At 38.8% G+C, this 21,701-nt stretch overlaps 1 protein-coding gene across 1 annotated transcript; it reads left to right on the top strand.

Moving 5' to 3' along the window:
* Positions 1-16,770: 16,770 nt before the first annotated feature.
* Positions 16,771-18,998, top strand: LOC119412533 (G-protein coupled receptor 22-like). Its single transcript, XM_037679553.1, has one exon. The coding sequence runs from the start codon at positions 16,771-16,773 to the stop codon at positions 18,448-18,450; it is 1,680 nt and encodes a 559-aa protein (XP_037535481.1). The 3' UTR covers positions 18,451-18,998.
* Positions 18,999-21,701: the final 2,703 nt, after the last annotated feature.

A 21,701-nucleotide genomic window follows, 5' to 3' on the forward strand; every position in this document is an offset into this window, starting at 1 on the left:
CAATGGGGACACCATTTGAGGATAAAATCGGAGGAAGAACTGCTGGGACCAACTTCCTATTTGAAAAAAGCTTCCCTTTGGTTTTGTCAGCATTTAGGACAAGTTTGAGATGGAACAAATCAGCCTGGATGATGCTAAATGCAGATTACAAAAGCTGGAAAGCCTTAGCAACTGTTTTAGCTCAACAATAAACAACTGTGTCATCAGCATAGAAATGTATGGATGCATCAGGGATGTTTTTACCTACATTACCTATGTAGATTGTAAAGAGGGTATGTCCTAAGACTGAGCCTTGAGGTACACCATTGTTGACTGCTAAAAAACTGGAGGAAGTACCGTTATGTTGAAAAATGGAAGAAGCGTTTAAAAGATAATGGATGGGTGAATGGATGGACCCAAGATACATTTATTTTTTACAATTTCCAATCTAAATGTCCTGTTTTGTGCATTTGTGCATATGGTAAATTTATTAGACACATACCATAATAGGAAGCAGGCTCATAACAATTGAAAAAGTTAAAATCTAGCAAACAACAGTAATTGCCTTATCTATTGATTACTGATAGATGTGACTGCACATCCTATTTTACAATGTTCACTGTGAAATTAAAAAACACTCCACTTTATTTCCAAATCGACACAGTTAATGCTCCTTACAAGTGGGTGTCAGAGCAGGAAAACAGAAATCCCTGGGTGAGCTTCACTCCAAACAGGAACAACAAGAGGGAGGGTGATGGTAAAGAGCAAACAGAAGGAAGAAACTGTTCACTAGAAGAGCAGAAAACTTGCAAGAAAATGCTGTTTGTAGTGGACATCCAGCTGCAGAACATCTGCTTTCCTGTTTGTGTTTCACATGTTATAACACCTTGTGTAATTTGTCACCTGTTACTGTAACAGACACAAGGTGTAAATGAATCTGAGTCTTGTTTTCATTGCTATAAGCTTCTTCAAAGGAAATGAATCCTTTCGTCTTGGTTGTAAAGGATCATGTACGAGGGACGTGTTGGTCTCTATCCCCTGGAGGTTAGACCTTAATCTGTACGATAGCACAGATGCCTGCAGTGAAGCTCTCCTCTCTTGGCCGATTATATCCTGTCTGCAGGAGATAAATAGCAATAATTGAGATCTAATTGCCTTCCAGAGTGAAATAGCTTAATCATTTCAACCTGGTACAGACCACTTCAGCATTTTTCCTCCTGTGTTTCTTTTCATTGGCTCAATTTTCTCCTTTGGTCTTTTGGATCGGCCGTTAAATATATTCTTTTTGTTATTTTAAAACCCCTTTCATCTGCTTGCCATTTCTCTTAAACTTTCATGGAAATAGAGTTGTGAGAATACGCTTCAGAGATGTAGTGCACAGAGACAGTCCTTTCTCTGTATGCTCTGAATGGAAACAGAGTCTAATTGAATTGAAGCTGAAGGTTAGCTCTGCGTGAGGCCAAAACTGTCCTGATTACGATTGATTTTTTTTATTTTTTTAAATCACCGCTCGGCTGAGTGCAGCATAGTTATTTGTCATGTTAAAAATGGCTCCTCCAGTGTTTATTGCTGTGCTAAGGGGTATTTTATTATTAGGGGGTGGATGAGGTGTATTTGTACAGCAGGCAGTAAAATAAAATAACTTCTCCAAAAGGAAAATATTGTATTTCATATATCATATTGAATCACAACACTTCACATTGTGTCATCCATCCATCCATCCATCCACCCATTCATCCATCCATTCATCCATCCATTATCTCTACCCGCTTCTTCCTGTTGGGGAAATGGGGATCACTGGTGGCCATGTCCAACTATCACTAGATGGGCGACACGTTGGACAGGTCTCCAGTCCATCACAGGGACACATAGAGACAAACAAGACAAACAACCATTCACTCTGCATGTTTTTATTCTGTGGAAGGAAACCGGAGTATCCGGAGAAAACCCACACTTGCATGGAAAGAACATGCAAACTCCACCCAGAAAGTCCCCTGGCTGGGATTCAATCCAGCGACCTTCACACTGAGAGGTAGCAGCTTTACCAACTGATCCACCATGCCACATTTTATCATCTTGTATCATTTTGTATAATATTGAGTCAGATCATCTGGTATCACATGTCATTATTTATATCTTGTTATCTTATTGTATGATATTGTTTAATTTTGTACAACATTGTATTTCAACACATTTTTGTATTGTTTTATATTGTATATGTCGTTTTATATCGTGATCATCGTATCATAGCACAGTAGTTCTCAATCCTGGTCCCTGAGGAACACCATCCTGCATGCTTTAGTTGTTTCTCTGCTCCAACACACCTGATTTGAATGAAAGGATGATTAACAGGCTTCTGCCAAACTTAAGGAAGTAATTAAACCACTGAATCAGCATCAACTTATCAGAGAACCCTGATAAGTTGTTCAATTTCAGTGGAGTTCTTATTTCATTTGAGGTGGCAATGCTTTGCCAAAGGAACAATCGCAGCCTTGTTCCTTTCTTGTTGCTGGTGGTGTTTCTCTGTCTGCAGAGAGAAGCTAGCACAGAGCTATGAGCCTGATAAGACAATACCTGAGTGAGGAAAATTTGCACGGCTATCGGTAAAAGAGAGAGGCTAAGAGGCAATTTTCTATCCAGACTGGATGAACTCATCCTTCCTGTGGAGAATTTACACCTGTGTGTTTTGTTTGGAAGACGGCGAGATTAATAAAGTTTGTCATTGCTCCAAAATTAAAATAATACTTGAGTGATCAGGATGACTTAAATTTAAACTAAGAGCAAAGAAAATAAACAATCAAAAACCCAGTTTGACCTTCATAACCTGATGTTTTAAACACCACTTTGAATGTTATCACCCATTAATCAGAATCAGAATAAACTTTATTGGAATTGCACCGAGGTACAACGCCAGTATGTACGTACAGTTGTCCGAAAAATGGGCGGAGTGCACCAAGCTGCAACTGTAGAAAGCGCGGCCTTTTTATCCTTATCAGATAATAATCTTAGATAGGAAAAGGGGGAGAAACATGAGGGTAGATAGTGGTATTACAAAAAAAGATCTTTCACATCTTTTCTATCAAGACACGATTTGAGACATCAAAAAACTCTACCAGCAAGCACAATTAAAACATGATTATATGCACCTTGACATCAAGGTGTTGAGATTTGTCCATGAGCATTTTGTCAGATCAGCCACAGTTTCTGAAGATGTTGTTTCAGCGGACAGTTCTGATAAGCTTGCACAGAAAGTTCTCGGGGGGGAGAGGGAGGTGAAAGATGAAGCTTTTGTCCTTGGGTACTCATGTCCCAGGAGAAATTTGATAGTCGGCCTGTCTCCGAGGCCATCGGGAGTCTGATTCAGATAAGCTTGATTCTTGTTTTTCTTCAGGCAGACAGATTTTTTTCTTCAGCCTTGAGTCCATCTGGGCGTTCTGGTTCCGAAAATGCCTAATTGGGGGATTCCATCCCACTGATCCATGCTATGAGTCTCCTTCAAGGTCGAACACACCACGCTGATGAGTCCCAGAAGCCGCAGGTGGCCTGCAATTCTCATAAATGGCCTCCACCTTACAGTTAAGCTCGTAAACCAGACGATTTAAAGTTCCCACAGCGAGGACCAGACCTTCACACTGACTCGGAAGCTTTTCCACGGCTGAAACTGCTGCCGCCGTCTTCTTCAAAAGTCGATAAAACAGAGCCCCGCCGATGCCAAAAAGCAGAGTCCCTGCTATCATAATTCCAAATATGTAAACGTCTTCAACATCCTCCTGAGACAGAACTGAGAGGCACATCAACTGCCCCATGAATCCATGACGTACCCCACAGCGTGAGTCTCAGCTGGACACACCGGTTCTCCAGGACCTTGTCGCTTTGATGAAAAAATGTTATCAATAGAGTTGAACGCCCACGATACCAAATCCATAATCTTCTTAACTTATGTTCGGGAGATGTGAACCAGGCACTTCAGACACACAGAGAGCAGAGCAGGAAGAAGGAAAAACGGGGGAGGAATAAACAGAAGCAGCAACCTCGATGAGAGCCAGGGAGGAAAAAAAATGGACATTATCAGTTATCATCCCCATAGAATTCCTTCAGACTGTCCCTCCTGTACATCCTAGTGGGCTCAGTAGGTTGTTATCAAAGATTTATAAGGTTAGTTAGGATTAGGGTTAGGGTTATATCTGTAAATATTTATAGTACTTTATAGATTGCTGTACTGTACCAAGTAGTTTTGTAATCTGGAGGCTGCAGGTTCGAGCCCAGGCTATGACAGGAAGAGAATCTGACGTTAAACTAAAATAAATCTTTAATCCGAGTTCCCTCACCCCTCATCATCTGTTTTTATAATCCAGCACTAAAAGAGCAACAATGTGTCTCTGGAAAATAAAATTAAACGGTAATTTTTTATTTATTTTTTATATGTACACAGTGGAAAATGTGTAAATAATAAAACAACATATTGTTACTTATGACTACAGTATTTCCCATTTCTGCACTTTTTAAAACAATAAAATAAATCTTTTTATTGCATGGTCACTGATTAAAAAATTATGTTTTGTTTGAAAATATTGTGCTGAAATAATCAGTTTTTAAACCTCTTCCAGATTTTGATGAAGCTCTGTTTTCATTTAGAAGACCAGATCTTTTTAAGCTGAGCATTAAAACGAACAAAAGAGAAGTAAACTACGTCCTTCGTCTTAGGTCACGATCTCCTGTTTGTGGGAGATTTTCAGTGTGTGTGCTGGGATATGTTCAGTGCTGCAACGTACAGCGTGTGCTCAGGTCAAAGCTATTGCTGAGCTGATATCATACAGCTGCTGGTTTGGTGTTATATGTCACCAGAGAACCATTACCATGGCTGCACACCTCATTCTGTGACTCGACTATTTATTCGCCACACTCCAGCGCTATACAAATCAACACAGGTGGAAATAGCACAAAGCCTATTTCAGTTTGATGATTGCATTCGGACAATTAATTTAACACCTGATGGCGAGTGCCATTTGATTCAATTCAGACTTTATTAAGGACAGAGCTCAGGGGGGGATTTGAGACGGTGGCAGACACCGCTAATCACAAATAATCAATTCGCTGCACATTTAGAAATAAAGGTGTTATTTGGATAAAACACATGAGCACTGCTTTATCGCTCTGTTTTATTTGGCTTCATTTTGTTGTGTGTTACATCATCACTAATCACAGCTATTCTGTTCAATGACAGCAAAAAGCCTCCAGGAGCTCTGACGTACGTTTAAGGCTCCACTTTCTCAGACCCAATTTATCCTCATTTTGCAAGCTTTCACTCTTGGATTACTATTTTTATTCTTTTTTTTTTTTTTTGAAGAGCTGATTGCTCAACAACCTTGATGAGCTCGCATTGATGGGAGGTGCATTTAAATAGCCAAATGATGAGCTGGGGACGTCACTGGAAAAAAAAAGGGATAAAGAGAGGTGTTGTTAAAAAAAAAAAAAACATTTCACAATCAAATGAAATCCATTGAAAACACTGTCAGGTGGTAATGATGCCTCACACCCTCTGGCTCAAAGCTGTCCAGGGACTAAGGTCCTGTATCTATACATAGCCATGCCTATAGATTACAGGCTGTAATAATTAACCAGTCAAATTGCTTCTGTATTGATATTCTGGTCAAGACACAGTCAGTTCGAAATGAACTCTCTGATGTAATTTCAGGATTCTGTGTGAGTCTGCATGAACTGATTCATTATGAAGAGCTATTTTAATATTAAAAACCACAGAACGGTCTAAAGGGGATTACACAAACATATTAACGCTAAGAGCAATGTGCGGGTTTCTCAATGCGGAGAGGGGAGGCGAGGACTTGGACTGTACGAGAGAGAAGGATAATAGTAGAGAGCAAGGAGCAAGCATTCCTCTCCAGTGAGCACACAACTTAGCATCCATCTGCACCACCCTCAGCCTTCCTTCCATCCATCATCCCCTCATTGCACCTTCCTCCTGTTTTTAATTCACCTGCTGTTCATTCTTTCTCTCCTCAACTTGTCTCAGGTGTAAGTGTCGATGGGACTCGGCCCTTTCCTAAGCGCACAACATGTCGTTCACCCTAAAATAGCAATCTATCTTTTCACTGGATCTGCAGGGAGCACACAGACGGGGAGAAAGTGAGGCGTGGGCTGGCAGTGGGAGGTTGTGTGGGTGAGTGGCAGATAGCGGGAGCATTGTGAACAACATGATAGGCTCGTATGACTGGTTAAATTGGCATGATTTACAATAGAGCGTTTTAAATCTTTTTGATATTAAAGTGGGACATCTTGGCCTCACATGAAGAGTTGCATTTCAGTAACCGGTGTCAGATTGTGTTGTTTCCTCAGATTTGGTGCAGACGTATTGAAGGTTCACAGGCTTGAAACAAATGGTCAGGTTGGGATGGTGTTGCTCTCACTGAGCAGCTTGTGTTGCTCGCCTGGTTTGTTGGGAACCTGCCAGGGCTCCTGCTACACAGCTGGAAGCTGCTTGCTGTTAGAGCAGCTGGATGAATGAAGAGGAAAAATTAAGGCTTTGAATGATTGTCTCACTGCGGACATTAGGAATACCTAAGACGGCCATGACTCAGCGGCTGCAGGCACCATCAACACACTTTGCTTTCTCTTTTCTCTCTCGTTTTTCTCACTCGGTGCTCTTTAATCCAGATTCTCCCTTCTGAGGCCTTCATTCACTAAATGTAAATTTTTGGTGACAGTCCTATAGTCTCAAAAATTTGTATATTCTCATTGTTCTTTACTGACATTTTACAGTTTTACAAAACAGGAGTGTTTAGTATTGAGTTAAAAACACAATTATTATACATTTGTCCAGATGTGGGCAATATATGGCCCGAGGGCCAAAAGTGGCACTTGGACAATCTCTCTTTGGCCCTCAATATGCTTAATTGAAAACAACTTTTAAATAAGTTGATGAGAACCTGCATTTTATCAATGAAATGTAAGTCTAAATTAAACATATTGGGCAATTACAGTGAAAACTTTTGGATTAAGAAATGCTGAAAACTAGGGATGCACAATATCATTGGCATGGTATCGGTATCAGCCGATATTAGCGTTAAAGTTCAATATCAGGCATCGGCCATTACATCAAAAATAATTCACTGATATAAAAGGCGCTGTTTTTGTATGAAAACCCAGTGACAAGGATGTCTGCAGCGGCAGCACAACGTTATGACGTCACATGCGCCTACCAGATCTCACAGCAGACAGGAAAATTCAAAATGTTGGCAGTGTGGAAGGTTGGTTTTTTTTTTGGTGAGATGTTGAATTCAGAAGATTTTTGAACCACGTTGAGCCTCTACAGTCTGAGATATTTTTCCAATGTAGCCTTACCCGAGTTACAACCCATCATTTCTGACGTCATTAAGAAGCTAATAGCCGATAGCACTTGGGTGAGTTTTACCACAGATATTTGGACATCGTGTTAGCCCCGTTAGCATGATTAGTCTTACGGTACAATGGATAGAAAAACTTTGAACTTAAAAAAGCTGTCCTTCATGCACAAGAGTGCAGAGGATCCCACACTGCAGCTAGGAACCCGTAACAACAAGCCTCCACAAGTGAGACAGCATCACAGGTGACTAATGCTAATAAAATGTATTTAACACTTTTCATTTAATATACAAAGTAAGTTAAAGTGCTATGCATATGGCTGTTGCTGAATTTATGTCACCAGCTCTTACAGATGTTACACAATTTTTGTAGCAAATAAGCCTAAATAAGAGGGCTGTGTTCTGACAAAGGAAAGTATATAAAATATCGGTATCGGTTCTCAGCCAAATAAGTTTTAACATATCGGATATCGGCCAAAAATCCAATATTGTGCATCCCTACCAAAACCTTTACCTGAAGGCATTATGTTTCCAGAAGTTGACTGAACCTTAAAGACTAAAAAAAGCAAAAATATGGTGTATTTTTTAATTTACATATTTAAACTAACAAACTTATTGTTTCAAGAGCCAGTTTACAAAGAATACATCATATTCCTAGAGTACTGAGAGGACATATTTTTATCAAGTATGCTAACTTTGTTACAACAAGATAAAACCCGAAAGAAATGTTCCAGATTATCTCTCTAAAAGATCATGTACAATTTCTTTACGTGGCCCTTCGATTGCTTTAAATACCTTGATTTGGCCCTCTGGAAAATAATGTTGCCCACTCCTGGTCTTTACCGTCACACACACGGATACTTGCTGTTTTAAAAAATACAGTCTACTTTAGTTAAGTTTCCTTCTACCAAGGATGTGATGTGGTTTATGTAGTTCATCTGGTTGTGGAGTCACTTGAAAAGTTACAAATGGAAGAGGTGACGGGTGGAATTAAAACGTGTGATTTTTTTGTTGTTGTTGTTGATTCAAATTACTATTCAACCTTTTGATAGAAATAATGTTCTTGCCCTTGGAAAATAACTCCAATAATCCAGAACTAAGATTTCCAAAGCTAAAAAAAATAAATAAATAAAAACAGGATTACTGATTAATATTTAAAAATAACTAAAGGAATGAATTGACTTACAGAAAATAAATTATTATGAGCTTTATTGTATGCATATCCATTAGATAATGAAATATTTGGACTTGTTTTTGTTTCTATCTGCATTGTCTGATTCTAAATCATATAAGCTTGCTTTGCTGTGATACTAAATCCTTTTTGGTTATGTGGTTTTGTGTTTTGAGAGAACTAAAGGGCTTAGACTGAATATCTCATATTAAAAATGTAGCTTTTTTCACATTCTGGTAAAATTGATATAAACATATATACACTAAAAAGCTAGAATTTGAACATTTTAAACCATTTGTTGTTGATAGTCAGTGTCAAAATGATTGCACACATTGAAACAGAGAACAGATTATGAGCAGTCAGTATCTTACCTGGAGTAGTCGGCTGTCAGAGAAATTCAAGTTTGTAAAATCAAGGAGAAATTCTTCTAATGGAGTCAAGATAATAAGAAAAAGACCCAGAAAGGTGGCACATTTTTATTTAAAATACCGGTAATCAAAATCTAAAAGAAAAAAATAATCACAGTAATTTGAATAAACTATATTGAATAGTTTTGCTTAATTATTTTTTTGTTCTTTACATTTTATTAAACAACACAGCACAATGGCTGCTTCACTGAAGGTTCTTAATGATGTTGTTGAAGCACTGGATGCTAAGGATTATTGTACTGCACTTTTCTTAGACCTGTCTAAAGCTTTTGACACTGTGGATCATAACATCTTGTGTCATAAGCTCTCAGAAATTGGGTTCTCATATCACACCATTGGTTGGTTCTCTTTCTATCTTTCAGATCGGAGGCAATGTGTTCAACATAATGGTATTTCCTCCAGTTATTTAACAGTTAACAATGGTGTACCACAAGGCTCAGTCTTAGGATCTACCCTCTTTACAATCTACATAAGTAATGTAGGTCAGAGCATCCTTGATGCATCCATACATTTCTATGCTGATGACACAGTTGTTTATTGTCGAGTTAAAACAGTTGCTAAGGCTTTCCAGCTTTTGCAATCTGCATTTAACATCATCCAGGCTGATTTATTCCATCTCAAACTTGTCCTAAATGCCGATAAAACAAAAGGGATGTTTTTTTCAAACAGGAAGTCTGTCCCAGCAGTTCTTCCTCTGATTTTATCATCTAATGGTGTCCCCATTGAGTTAGTTGATTCCTACAAATATTTAGGTATCTTGGTCAACTCGCATCTCTCTTTTAAGCTTCAAGTGGAAAACCTAGTAAGGAAACTGAAAGTTAAACTGGGTTTCTTTTTCAGAAACAGATCCTGTCTAACTCTGAATGCTAGGAAACGCCTTGTATCTGTGACTTTCCTTCCCTCAATTGATTATGGTGACATTATTTACATGAACGCTCCTACAAGAACCCTGCAGATGCTGGATGCTGTCTATCATGGTGCACTAAGATTCATAACTGGCTGTAATTATCGTACCCACCACTGCACCCTGTATTCACTGGTTAACTGGACATCATTAACTTCACGTAGACTCTCTCACTGGTACATTTTCAACTTTAAATCACTTCTTGGTCTGTTGCCTTCATACATCTCTTTCTACATGTCTCTGCGTGAGTGCAGCTACAGCGTTCGCTCTCAGGACATTATTACATGCAACGTTCCTTCGGTGAGAACTGAACTAGGTCAAAGGGCCTTCTCCTACTCCGCTCCTGTTTCCTGGAATATCTTGCAAAAAGATCTGAAGCTCTCGACCTTGACCTCTCTAAGTGGCTTCAAACATCTGTTAACTTCCCGGCAAAATCCAATGCAAACATGTTCCTGTTTTTAGTTTTCTACACCGCCTCGTAATCTAGCTGGGGTTTTTTTCTAACTACTTTTCCTTTTAATTATCCTTTAAATTGCCATTTTATTTTGATTTGTTAAAAAAAAACATCTCAATTTGTATGCATCCTTTATGATTATCTATTTCCGTTGTTGTCTACTGTTGTCATCACTCTTTGTTAAAATTCAGGTTTCTTGTAAATGAGTTTCCGTTGCTCATTGGGCTTAACCTGTATAAATAAAGATTGAATGAACGAATACTATATTCTTCACAGAACAAAGTTATTGCTGCTCTGTATTATTGTGTGCAACGAGGCTGCTTAATGTACCCTGAAGCTTTTTGACTCTGACTCACATTTCTTCTGGTCTAATTCTAAAACCACAAATACAAGATATGTAAAAATCATGGATTATAAAAGCAAAGATGACTTTTTCCTGCAGAGATGAGTGTGCTACTGCTTCATGTGAAAGCTATTAATCTAAAATTTGATCTTATTTACTGACACTTCATGAAGATTTTTCCGTCACAATATTCTAAAAGCATCTAAAAATTGTTACACTTTACCTAAAAATACGCAGTCAGACACATATAGCCTTAGTTGCAGGTCTTTATTCAATAATTAGCACTCTGTCACAAGTCTCAAACGGTCATGTCTAGACTGTCAGGGATTGATGAGGCAATATGAGTGTGCCCTCGTGAAAAATGGAGCACTTTCCGGAGCAGCAGGTAGAGACTTGGGCATGCAGCTGCAGCAAGCAGCTCGATGGACAGCAGTTATGACACACAGAGCTAGATTTAATAATGTCTCTGTCCCTTGTTTCAGATGTGAATTATAAACCTACTGTTTGTTGTTTATCAGGAAGGAGCTCTGTCTCTGAACTGCAGCTTCCCTGTCAAGTCAAGTGTGCTTGGTGTTTGTTGTCTTGTTCTAAAAATAAATAAATAAATAAAAACACTGAAATTTGGTGCATTAAGTGTAATGTATTATTTCATTAAGACTTTTCTAAAAGAAATATTTCTCACAATGTTGTGTGATATGCTACCCAGCCTTCTGTTTGTTTTTGAGCTCAGAAGAGGAAATCAAGCCTCAGGCAGACAGCATATTGTCAGGAGTGCAAATTAAATACATATATAACTTGTGTGTATGAGTGCACAGGATGAATTCAATTCTGCAAGAAATAAAAAACAAAAGAGAAACAAACTGAACAACCTTTTCACACTGACAACGCACTGTGCTTTAGTGTTTACTCCTGTGATATTGTGGAAAGAAACTCGACAACTTGTCATCTCCTGCCCTACACGTATAATAACCCTGACAGCAGGGAGCTGGACACTGTCAGCTTGTTGTTGTTCTAGAGAAAACCTACAGACTTTTCCATAAAACAGATAACAATTGCAAATAAAACAGCCAGTAACTCCAAATAAAACTACAAGTTACAATTTTTGTTTTTTTGCTCTGAAACAACCAATTTATCGTCTCTTGTTGCAGATCTAAGAGGGGGAATTGAAAACTCCCTCCGTCTGTGCATCCATCAGTCCATGCGTCCATATGTGTGAGCATGATAACTTGAATAAGTGAGGCGAAAATTTCCATTTTCATGTGTGGCTGCATATGAATAAGAAAAGTAACTCAAAAATTGGGTTACAATGTTAAAATGCATGATGGCTATGGGGGCCAAATGTGGCCCATGTTGACATTTTCTCTAGCCCCCAAGATGTGTTAAGTGTAAAATAGTTTTATCACTTGAATTATTTTAGTAATCTTTGATTATGACGTGGAAAGCACAACAGAGAATGTCAAATGAGACCAATCAAACTCTTGTTGAGGAACATGTGACCAAGAGGAGATGTTGGGTTTCTGACTTGAGTTAATGCAGTTTCTGAAAATGGCCCTTAGTCTGAACCAAGTTTTTAATTTGGGCCCCCTTCTGTAAGTGAGTTTGACACCCCTGCTCTAAACGCTCTAAACGAGCATGGAATGTCATGATTTCAGCTCCCTGCCTCCTCTGCTCTTTGCCACCTGCAATCGTTCTTGGCCACGCCCACTTCTCTGTACGGTGAACAGCTGATCAGCTGCATCAGGAAGTGTATCCTGCAGTGTGGGCTGCACAAAGGGGAAGGAGGAAGCTATTTCTGCAGCTATGGGCTGCACAAATGTGCAGCAGGTGCTAAATAATTTAAAATAATTAATTTTAAATAAAAAATTCCATGCCCATCGTGCAGCCAACTGTGTGTCATGTCCAATCTTACTTAAAAAAAACCCGCTATACAGCGAGTCCACGATAAACGAACCGCGAAGCAGCCAAGTACTACTTTATATATATAACCACCTCTCTAACCTCTGCGCCACCACTCCCCGAGCTTCCTCCAGTCGTGAGGATCCATCACTCTGCACTGCCTCGAACCAGCAAACAAAATAAATAAATAAGTCTCTTCTTAATTTCTGGATATGTCTTGGAGTTGAATATGTTGTACATGTCTGAAGTCTTTCCTTTCTGATTGACCTCAAAAATGACACGCTGGATGTCGTTAACATTGCAGTTTCATCTAATTTCCAGCTATTCTACCTCCCCTACTCACAACAAATCCTTGCACCAGTTTGCTCATACCAAAAAAAAAAAAAAAAACACTTTTCCAGATTGCAACATGCAGAAAACAATAACAGGAAAACCTCATTAAAAAATACAAAAGATTTTCACGCACAGCAGTGCAACAACTTCTCGGTGTCTTTGCCCTCTCTCTCAGTTACCACAGCTACACATTGCACAAGATTAATCTGCAACCCCAGATGAACTTGATTATCCACACACTGAAAACCACAAACACGGCTGATTATTGCAGAAGCCAACAGTTCACCACCCTGTCTAATTATGTTGATTTAACTCTTATGTCCCTTTCACACTGGAATATTGTGACTTTTACTGCCCGTGGGTCAGTGTCACATCTGCTTCCATGAAGGGCATTTGACATTTGGTCTTGCTTGAAGCCTTTTCACTCTTTTGTCTGAGAGCCTTTGTAGCTCTTATCAGATCATCAGAGAATTGAGTATCCTTTATTACAGAGCTCACTGCGTGTCCTTTGTTTTTCTTCGATATACTTTTTTTTTTTTAAGTTGTTAAAAGCGATTCTGCCTGCTCAGTACACAATCATCTTGTAATTATTTGCAGGAGAATGGGGAGAAACAAGTCCTGATATTTGATAAAAATAGATTGAGTGCAAAGTAGCACAGCCAATTACTCACTGTTTTGTTGACAGAGAATCTGTGGAAAAAATAATCAGACGATGGTTGATTGTCAGAATGTTCAACGGGAAAAAATTGAATTTTTGTATTTGCTTTTGTAGTTCTGCTCATGACTTTTATCACCGTGTCTGTCTTTTATCACAGCACATATGCTGGAGAGCACTGCTTGACTTGTAACTTCCTCTAAAACTGGTGAAATTGATTGATGCTGCCTTTACTTTTCTCTGATTCATGATCTTCTGTAGCCCCACTTACGATTTATACTGAACAAACATATTAAAGATTTCGGATCGCAGACAGTTTTGAAAAGTTTTGTGACCACAGTCAAGTTTGTGAAATTAAATGACTCACTGAGGAAAGACTTCAAACACTAATAAAGCATGTATTTATACTTTAATAAATGTTTAAAAATCTAAAACATCTGGTGTTAAAATCATAAAGCACCAACTGGTTTTTTTTTGCAACACTCAAAATGAGATAAGTACACAGGAAAAGATGTAAAAGGGAGTGAGTTCATGTGCTTTCTTTCCTCAGGCTTGTTAAATTGGCAGGTCGATGATGCTTTAAATCAATGTTCCAGCACCACCGCAAACCCCATGAAACCCATTAGTGAATTAAGATAGACCTCTGTTCCACACTGAGTCCTGCTCTGCCTCCAGGTCCTTTCCACAAGATAAAACGGGAGGGAAAACTGTGAAGGAAAACAAATGGAGAATAGGCTGGTGCGACCAAAGGCTGTGACAGAAAAGGCTAACAGCAAAGACTAGGGGTCACGTAAATATCTCTAACTTTTTTTTTTCCAGACACAAAGATATCTGTTTTTTATTTTCTATCTTTTATCTAAAGGGTTTCTTAAGAACTATTTCCCCATTGCATAAATAATTCACAAATTGTAATGGGATCAACATAGGAAAATATGTGAAGAGTGTAAAAGGATGTGTATTTTGTGCTGCACTTTCTCTGATGACATTTTTTGTGTACTACTGTCCATGAATCATCAATCCATTTGTCTTCATTATATCTTTGAGTGAGAACTATTAGCTTCTTGCACCTTTTGTTGGATACTCACAGTGTTGACATGAAATGCACTGGCCAACAATAAAGTTCATGCTCAATCATCCAGGTATACAATCCAACAATTTTTAGTCAGGTCATCTGGACAGTTTCTTTTTTTTTTTTTTTGGAAATGTTTCACCTGTCCAACAATGTCCTTGCCACCTTTCCTTGTGGAGACAAAAGCTGGCATTTGTGGATAAAAAGAAATCTTCATAGTTTGTCTTCACTTGGTTGTCAATCATTAAGACACAGCTTTCGTGAGACCAAACAACTCTAGACATCATGTTGTTAGTCACTGACATGTCAGCATGACTTCTTATCATCTTCAAATGCTTTGGCCTGGATGCACAATTTCTGAACTCTATAATTCATGTAGAGCAAGAGCGAAATAAGCATCCACCCACTCGTGCCTAAAAGAAAAGTTTGCTTCTTTAGTAACAGAATTAAACATATTGTAAAATTTGTAAAAAATATATAAATAAATAACAAAAAAAAGTAAATTTTCTTAAAACACCAGGCAGAAGATTTATTCTTGGAGTGGAGCCACAACAAAATCAGTCTTTACGAAACTCCAAACTCAAAAGTTTAGCATTTCATGTCAGTGTTATTGTATGAACTTTTGCACGGCTGTCATATCTGCATCAGTTATTTGTATAGAAGATTCTAGGTTTTTATGCTGAAGACTGAGTCAGTCTGGTTTGTTACCAGCAGCTATGGTTCATGTGAAAGTTGTCTTTCAAAATATACTGTATGACAGTAACTCTGGAACACAGTGACATTAAAAAAAAAAAACATTAAATGTTCAAATTAAATAAGGATTAAAGATTTTTAACATGACTATGTGTTTGTAAAGTAAAGCAGTGTAAAATAAAACCAATGAAACAGTACTTTCTTAAATTTCTTCAAAGTTTGTACAAAAGCATTCTCCTAAACAGCTATGAAATGTTTGGGATCAGGATTGTTTTACGATGACACTAATTCATTTTGGTCTTGGCCACACAGATTAGATACTGTAGTCCCTCGTTTATCGTGGGGGTTTGGGATCACGCCCCCCTTCCACAATAAGTGAAAAAACGCAAAGTAGGGACACAGTAGTCCAAGTTCAGGTTCAAGTAAACTTTATTGTCATCCATCTCATGTGGTGAATGAGATGGAATGATATTGTGCACACAAGTAGTAGTAGTAGTAGTAAGTAGTGGTTTATTTCAGTATTTATGTACAGGTATATACTATATTAAGGTGTTTAAAACCTTTCCCACACTCTTGCAATGTTCCTAACAATTTTATAAACTTTAAATGTTCTAAAAGAGCACAGCATGTCATGATCTCAGCTCTCTGCCACCCGCCAGCTCTCTCAGCCACGCCCACTTCTCCACAGAGTGGAGATCTGACATATTGCAGGAAGAAGCTTCTCCTGCAGCTGTGGGCTGCATACAGGTGCAGCAAGTGCTAAATAATTTAAAATAATTAAAAAACATTAAATAAAAATATTAAAATAATTTATTTTGAATAAAAATCCCATGCCGACCATGCGGCTCATCCATCAATCAGCCAACTGTGTGTCATGTCCAATCTTATTTTGAAAAACCGTAATAGAGCGAGTCCGCGTAAAATGTACCACCAAGTAGCGAGGGATTACTGTACTAGCTTGACTCCCACATGAAAACATCTATGTGATATTTCACACTCATAATGAACTGAGCAATTTTGACTTGAGGTATGAAATTCACTATCAATAGCAAACTCCCTAAAGTTCTGATCTGAGCAAAGTCATTCATGTAAATCTCCTACAAGGAGAAGTCCTGCATGAAACCCTCTCTCTCTCTCTGAAACATCTCCAAATGTTCAACTGCTGAGCCCTATTAAAGATCATGGCTCATCTAAACAGCACCAATATCACTTTCATCTCAGTGTGTCAACTTGAACCTGTTGTACAGTATAGATTTTAAAAAATGTATAGTAAACTGAGTGCCACAGTTCTTGTTTCTTCTCTGTCCTCCTTTCTGTATTTTTTCTCACATTCTTTTTTTCCCTCTGCTTTCTGTTTTGTAGATACCACCACAGCTTTGGTTATCATCTTCACCCCTGTCTCATCTGAGTCAGAGGAAAAGGAAATCAAGACCATGGTCTGGTTTGGAGGCCAATGTTGCTATGCATGAAGAACTGCTGTGGCATCAATGGAGACCGAAGGCTATCGTGACCTCCTGGAGACCAGCGATGGTCAGGGGGTAGGCCTACTGGATGGAGTGGGGGAGGTGGGTGTGGAGGAAGGCTGGAGCACATCATACCCTCTCGGTTTTCAGGTGTCTTTAACCACTGTGCTGATGCTGGAGCTTGTGTTGGGCTTCAGCAGCAATCTGACAGTACTTGTGCTCTACTGTGCTCAGTCAAACCTGGTAGATTCAGTCAGCAACCTTGTCACGGTCAACCTCCACGTGCTCGACATTCTGGTGTGCGTGCTCTGTTTGCCTCTTACAGTTGCTGTGATCCTCCTACCAGCTAATGAAAATGGAGTCAGCAGCCTGGCCACACTTTGTTGCTTTCATGAAGCCTGTGTCACTTTCACTAGTGTGGCCACAGCAGTCAATGTGTTAGTGATCAGTTTGGATCGTTACGATATCTCTGTGCGTCCGGCTAGTCGTCTGCTGACTCCCAGACGGGCTGCACTGCTCCTGGCAGCGGTGTGGGCTGTGTCTCTGGCGGTTTTCTTCTTGCCTTTTCTTGAAGGGGACTTCTTCTCAGCAAATGAGAATAGTGAGGACGACGAGCCAGACAGGCAAAGCAATGAGTCAGAACTCAATACTGGACACACGCCCATTTTATCCTCCAGCTCTCCTTTATTACCCTCCACTCTGCCTTCATCTCCTTCACACCACCCACCAGTATGGCAGAACAGGACTCTGCTGTGTGTTGGAGGGCAGGGGTATTACACAGGCATGGCTATATATTACCACTTGTTACTCCAAGTGCCCTGCTTCTTCATAGCTGTGGTAGCCATGCTGTTCACCTACTCCAGGATCTTACAGGCCCTCAACATCCGCATTGGCTCCCACATGATGAGGAATACACGATCAAAGGACAAGACCTGCAGGATACGTTGCAGGAGGCGAATGAGGAAGGACCTTAGCCTGCCGACTGAAACAGTGTCCTCCAATCAGAACCAGAACCTCAATCATCCGCCCCTTATTCCCTCTGCCACACCAACACCAACATCACCTCCGCCGTTCTCTTCCATGCCCCTAGGGTTGTCCGACAGTGGTCCAACAGTAACCACTGTCAGCACTGCTGCTACCACACCCATTGCTACCACACCAGCCACACCAGCTTCTCCAATTCCACCTACAGCATCAGCTCAGACCCACGCCTCCACACCACTGCCTGCCTCATCCATGGGTGTGCAGGCCTCCGTGTCTGCTATCATTGCTTTGAGACGGGCGGTGCGCAGGCATAGGGACAGACGGGAGCGTCAACGACGTGTCTTGAAAATGTCCCTCATCATCATATCCACCTTCCTGGGCTGCTGGGCCCCTCTGTCTGCAGTCAATGTTCTCATCCTTTGTATGGGTCCCAGTGACAGCCTTGTGGAGCTCCGTTTGTGCTTCCTGGCCATGGCATATGGAACTACTATCTTTCACCCTCTGCTCTATGCTTTTACCCGGCAGAAACTAAGGCGTGCCCTCAAAACACGCGTTAAGAAAAGGGTAGTGTCCCTTTTACAGGTGGACCCCGCTCCCAGTGGAGGAACTGTGATTCATAACTCTTGGGTGGAGGGGGGAGGCCAGAGAAAGGGTCGCAAGTCAAAAATGGAGGCCAGCGATGGCACTGATCGATGTCTCACAGAAGCGGTGAGGGAATGAGTCTGGACTTCAAAGTGCAGTTGCATGTCTGAGAGTTCTGTGTGACTTTAAAGAATTGTTGGTACCTTACTAAGCTGATGCAGATGAATTGTGTGAGCATTTATGCGTGGGTGTGAGGACAAATGAGCAGGAGTTTGTTTACAAAGGTCAGGACAAACCCCTGCAGATGAGGAAACAGGTGAGCCTTGAGCTCTTCCCAGAGATGCTCTTTGCTCTCCTGACATGGGCTGCTGTTAGTCCACCTTGGACTGCTTATAAATTGCTATGGCAACAATAGCCAAGCATTATGACAACCTAGCCATGACTACTCAAAATACTATTGTTCACCCTTTGTGCAAAGTAAGGTATAGATAATTGCAAATACATGCAGTACAATATTACTCCTGTGTGCACTTTGAACTGCATGTGCATGTACATATGCAGTTACAGACACAGACACACTGATCTATTTAGTCACTATCTGTGAAAGCACACGAATATCTACCTGCACTGATGTTCTCAGTGACAATGATTTAAATAGCAGACTTCTTTCTCTTTCATTTTTTTCATGCCTTAATTGGTTAAAAGTATGTTGTTATGGTGCTGACTATATGGTCTGGCTATATGTTTACAACAATGTATCTGTTAAGGGTATAGCAAAGTTTACAGGCTTATTTAAAATTAAACAGCAAAAACAAACAAAAAAAAACAATCACAACAAAAATTAAACCAAAAAAACAAACTCATTTCTATGTAATTTCCAGTCAGCACCATACTGTGTTTTAGAAGATTGTGTGACAACATTAAAAGGCATGTTTATTTTATTTTTTCAAGTAAACTATGATAATTATGACAATGGAAGTTTGTGTGATTTGAGGTTGCATGTTCACAGATTTGTGCAGGCCCATCTGCAACAAATCTGTAATTGCATTAATGAAGAAATGCTTGTTTGTCCAGGACAATGTGCAATAAAATATGAACAAAGCAATGACCCATACGATGTGAACAAAGAGAATGTGAACACAGAATTGTGATGTGCAAACATCTTGAGCCATCTCTCATTTCTTTATGTTTTGTTTCTGAGGTGGCAGACTGTCCTGCAATCTTTCAAAGTAATATAAAGCAATATTTCTGTAGGTTTTCTAAAGGCCTTTCAGAGTTTTTCTGTGAATTTTGGCTGGTTTTGCATTCATTTTCAGTCCCTGTAAATGACCATTTCAGAAGAAAGTTTTGCTTCTATGATGAGCAACTCACATCTGACCTATGAATCATTTAAACATACAATGGCTCTGAAACTTAAAGGAGTTGTTATAGTAAACATTTCAGACTAAGTTACTACCTTGTGAGAACAATAAGCATAAGTAAACCTATTTTTTAGGATATAATATTAGATGTAGATACTTATAATGCAGTGATAAAGTACAATATTATATCCTAAAAAAATAGGTTTACAAATTATTATTGTGCTTACAAGGTAGTAGCTTAGTCTGTAATGTTTAATATGACAAGATGAAATATATGAACAGATTTGGCTCACTATTTGACAAGACACTGGTCAGTTTTGTATCTCTGTTGCCCTTAATTAATGCATAATACACAATTATTAATGACTTATAAAGTGTTTATAGAGGAATTAATAATGTATCTATAAACTATTTATTAGCCATAAAGTGGAGCCTTATTGTAAAGTGGTACCCATGTTTTTTTTTAGCTGAATCTATAAAAACATAGAAAGATTACACAGTTTGAAAAGTATAAAAATAATAATTTCAAACCAACAAGGTGATTCCCAAAAAGATATCTTGTGAAAATGTGTACATTTTTAAGCACTTTATAGTATTGTCATGGTCATTTACTAGAACTGAACAGAAAATATGGGGAAAATATAAAGTACAAATCCTAGAAAACTGTTGATGATGAATATTTTAAAAGAGTATAAGAAAGTTCCTTGGAAGCAAAGTACAAACAAGTCAGGGGTGGTTTAAAAAGCTTGCACAGTACTGTAGATTACTGGGAGAAAATACTACAACAAAGCAGTTTATCTTGTGATAAACAACTGGGGCTACTGGATGTTCAAAAAAGGATATTTATTTGGGCATTTGTATTTATGTGTATACAAAAAAAAACCCACTAAACTTCATCACTACAGTTTTAAAGAGACAATTAAAGGGCAATACTTTGTGAAAACTTTTTTAAAGCCAGTGCTGGTTAACTTGCAAACCTGAACACAAGGGATCCCAGCATGAAAACAGACACTGAAAATGGACACATCTTCGTACTAACTAGCTGTTTTACGAAGGTGTTTTTATTTATTTATTTATTTAATTAATTGTTTTTGGACAGCATTTTGAATGACTGTAGAGCTAAACAGCCTCTGGACTAAATCCTGGACATGTTCTGCTATATTTGTGTCTCTCTTTCTCCTCAGGGCTTTGTGTCTTGTTTCCAAACTTGCGGGACTAAAAAGAAATATAACCAGCCCTCAATCAGCTGTTGTATTCTGGGTGTTAGAGTAGACCACTACTGTTTATGTCACTGAAGTAGATTAAATCCACTTTGACTTTGTATGGACTCAAAATTTGGACAGCTCTTTGGGCTCCTCTTTTACTCTCACCCCTTTTACACTAGTTGTGAGCCAAACAGCCAAACAATAATTCTTGTGTATTCATGTATATTTTTCAGGGATGTAAATACTTAATTGTTTGTTTTGGGTTTTAGGCAAAAAACCCTTTCCTTGGTCACAATCATCTGCAGGACAGAAAAACAGTCATTGTGATATAAACTCGTAGCGAGTTGGAGAGTTAAAGCATATAAAAATAAAACCACATGTAAGTGTATTTGTGTTAATACTGTATGTGTGTATGTGTATACTGTAATTTACATCTATGACCACGTGTATAGAAAAATATTAGTAATGTAAAATATTTATATTATGTGCTATTGTATAGAACAGAGCAGAATCTGTATTAAAAAGTCTATATCAGTTCACCGTGTGTATTAATAGATTTTTGTTCTCACTGTTTATTTTATTAACTGTTTAACTTTTTTCAATTACTAATTTATTTATTTATAGAAGTTTTTTTCCTCCATACATACAGTATCCATGCAACTGCAAGAACTGCTGTAATGTGCATAGGAAAAGTATGCAAGTATGTGTGTATTTTATTAATATTTGCATTTCATGAGTATTTAAAAAACATATAATATTATGGTTCTTTGCAAATGTGAACAGCAGCAGCAGTTAGCTGTAGCCCTTGTGATTTATCCTTAAG

Source organism: Nematolebias whitei, chromosome 7 (genome assembly GCF_014905685.2).
Source record: "Nematolebias whitei isolate Nwh7 chromosome 7, NemWhi1, whole genome shotgun sequence".
Lineage (NCBI taxonomy): Eukaryota > Metazoa > Chordata > Actinopteri > Cyprinodontiformes > Rivulidae > Nematolebias > Nematolebias whitei.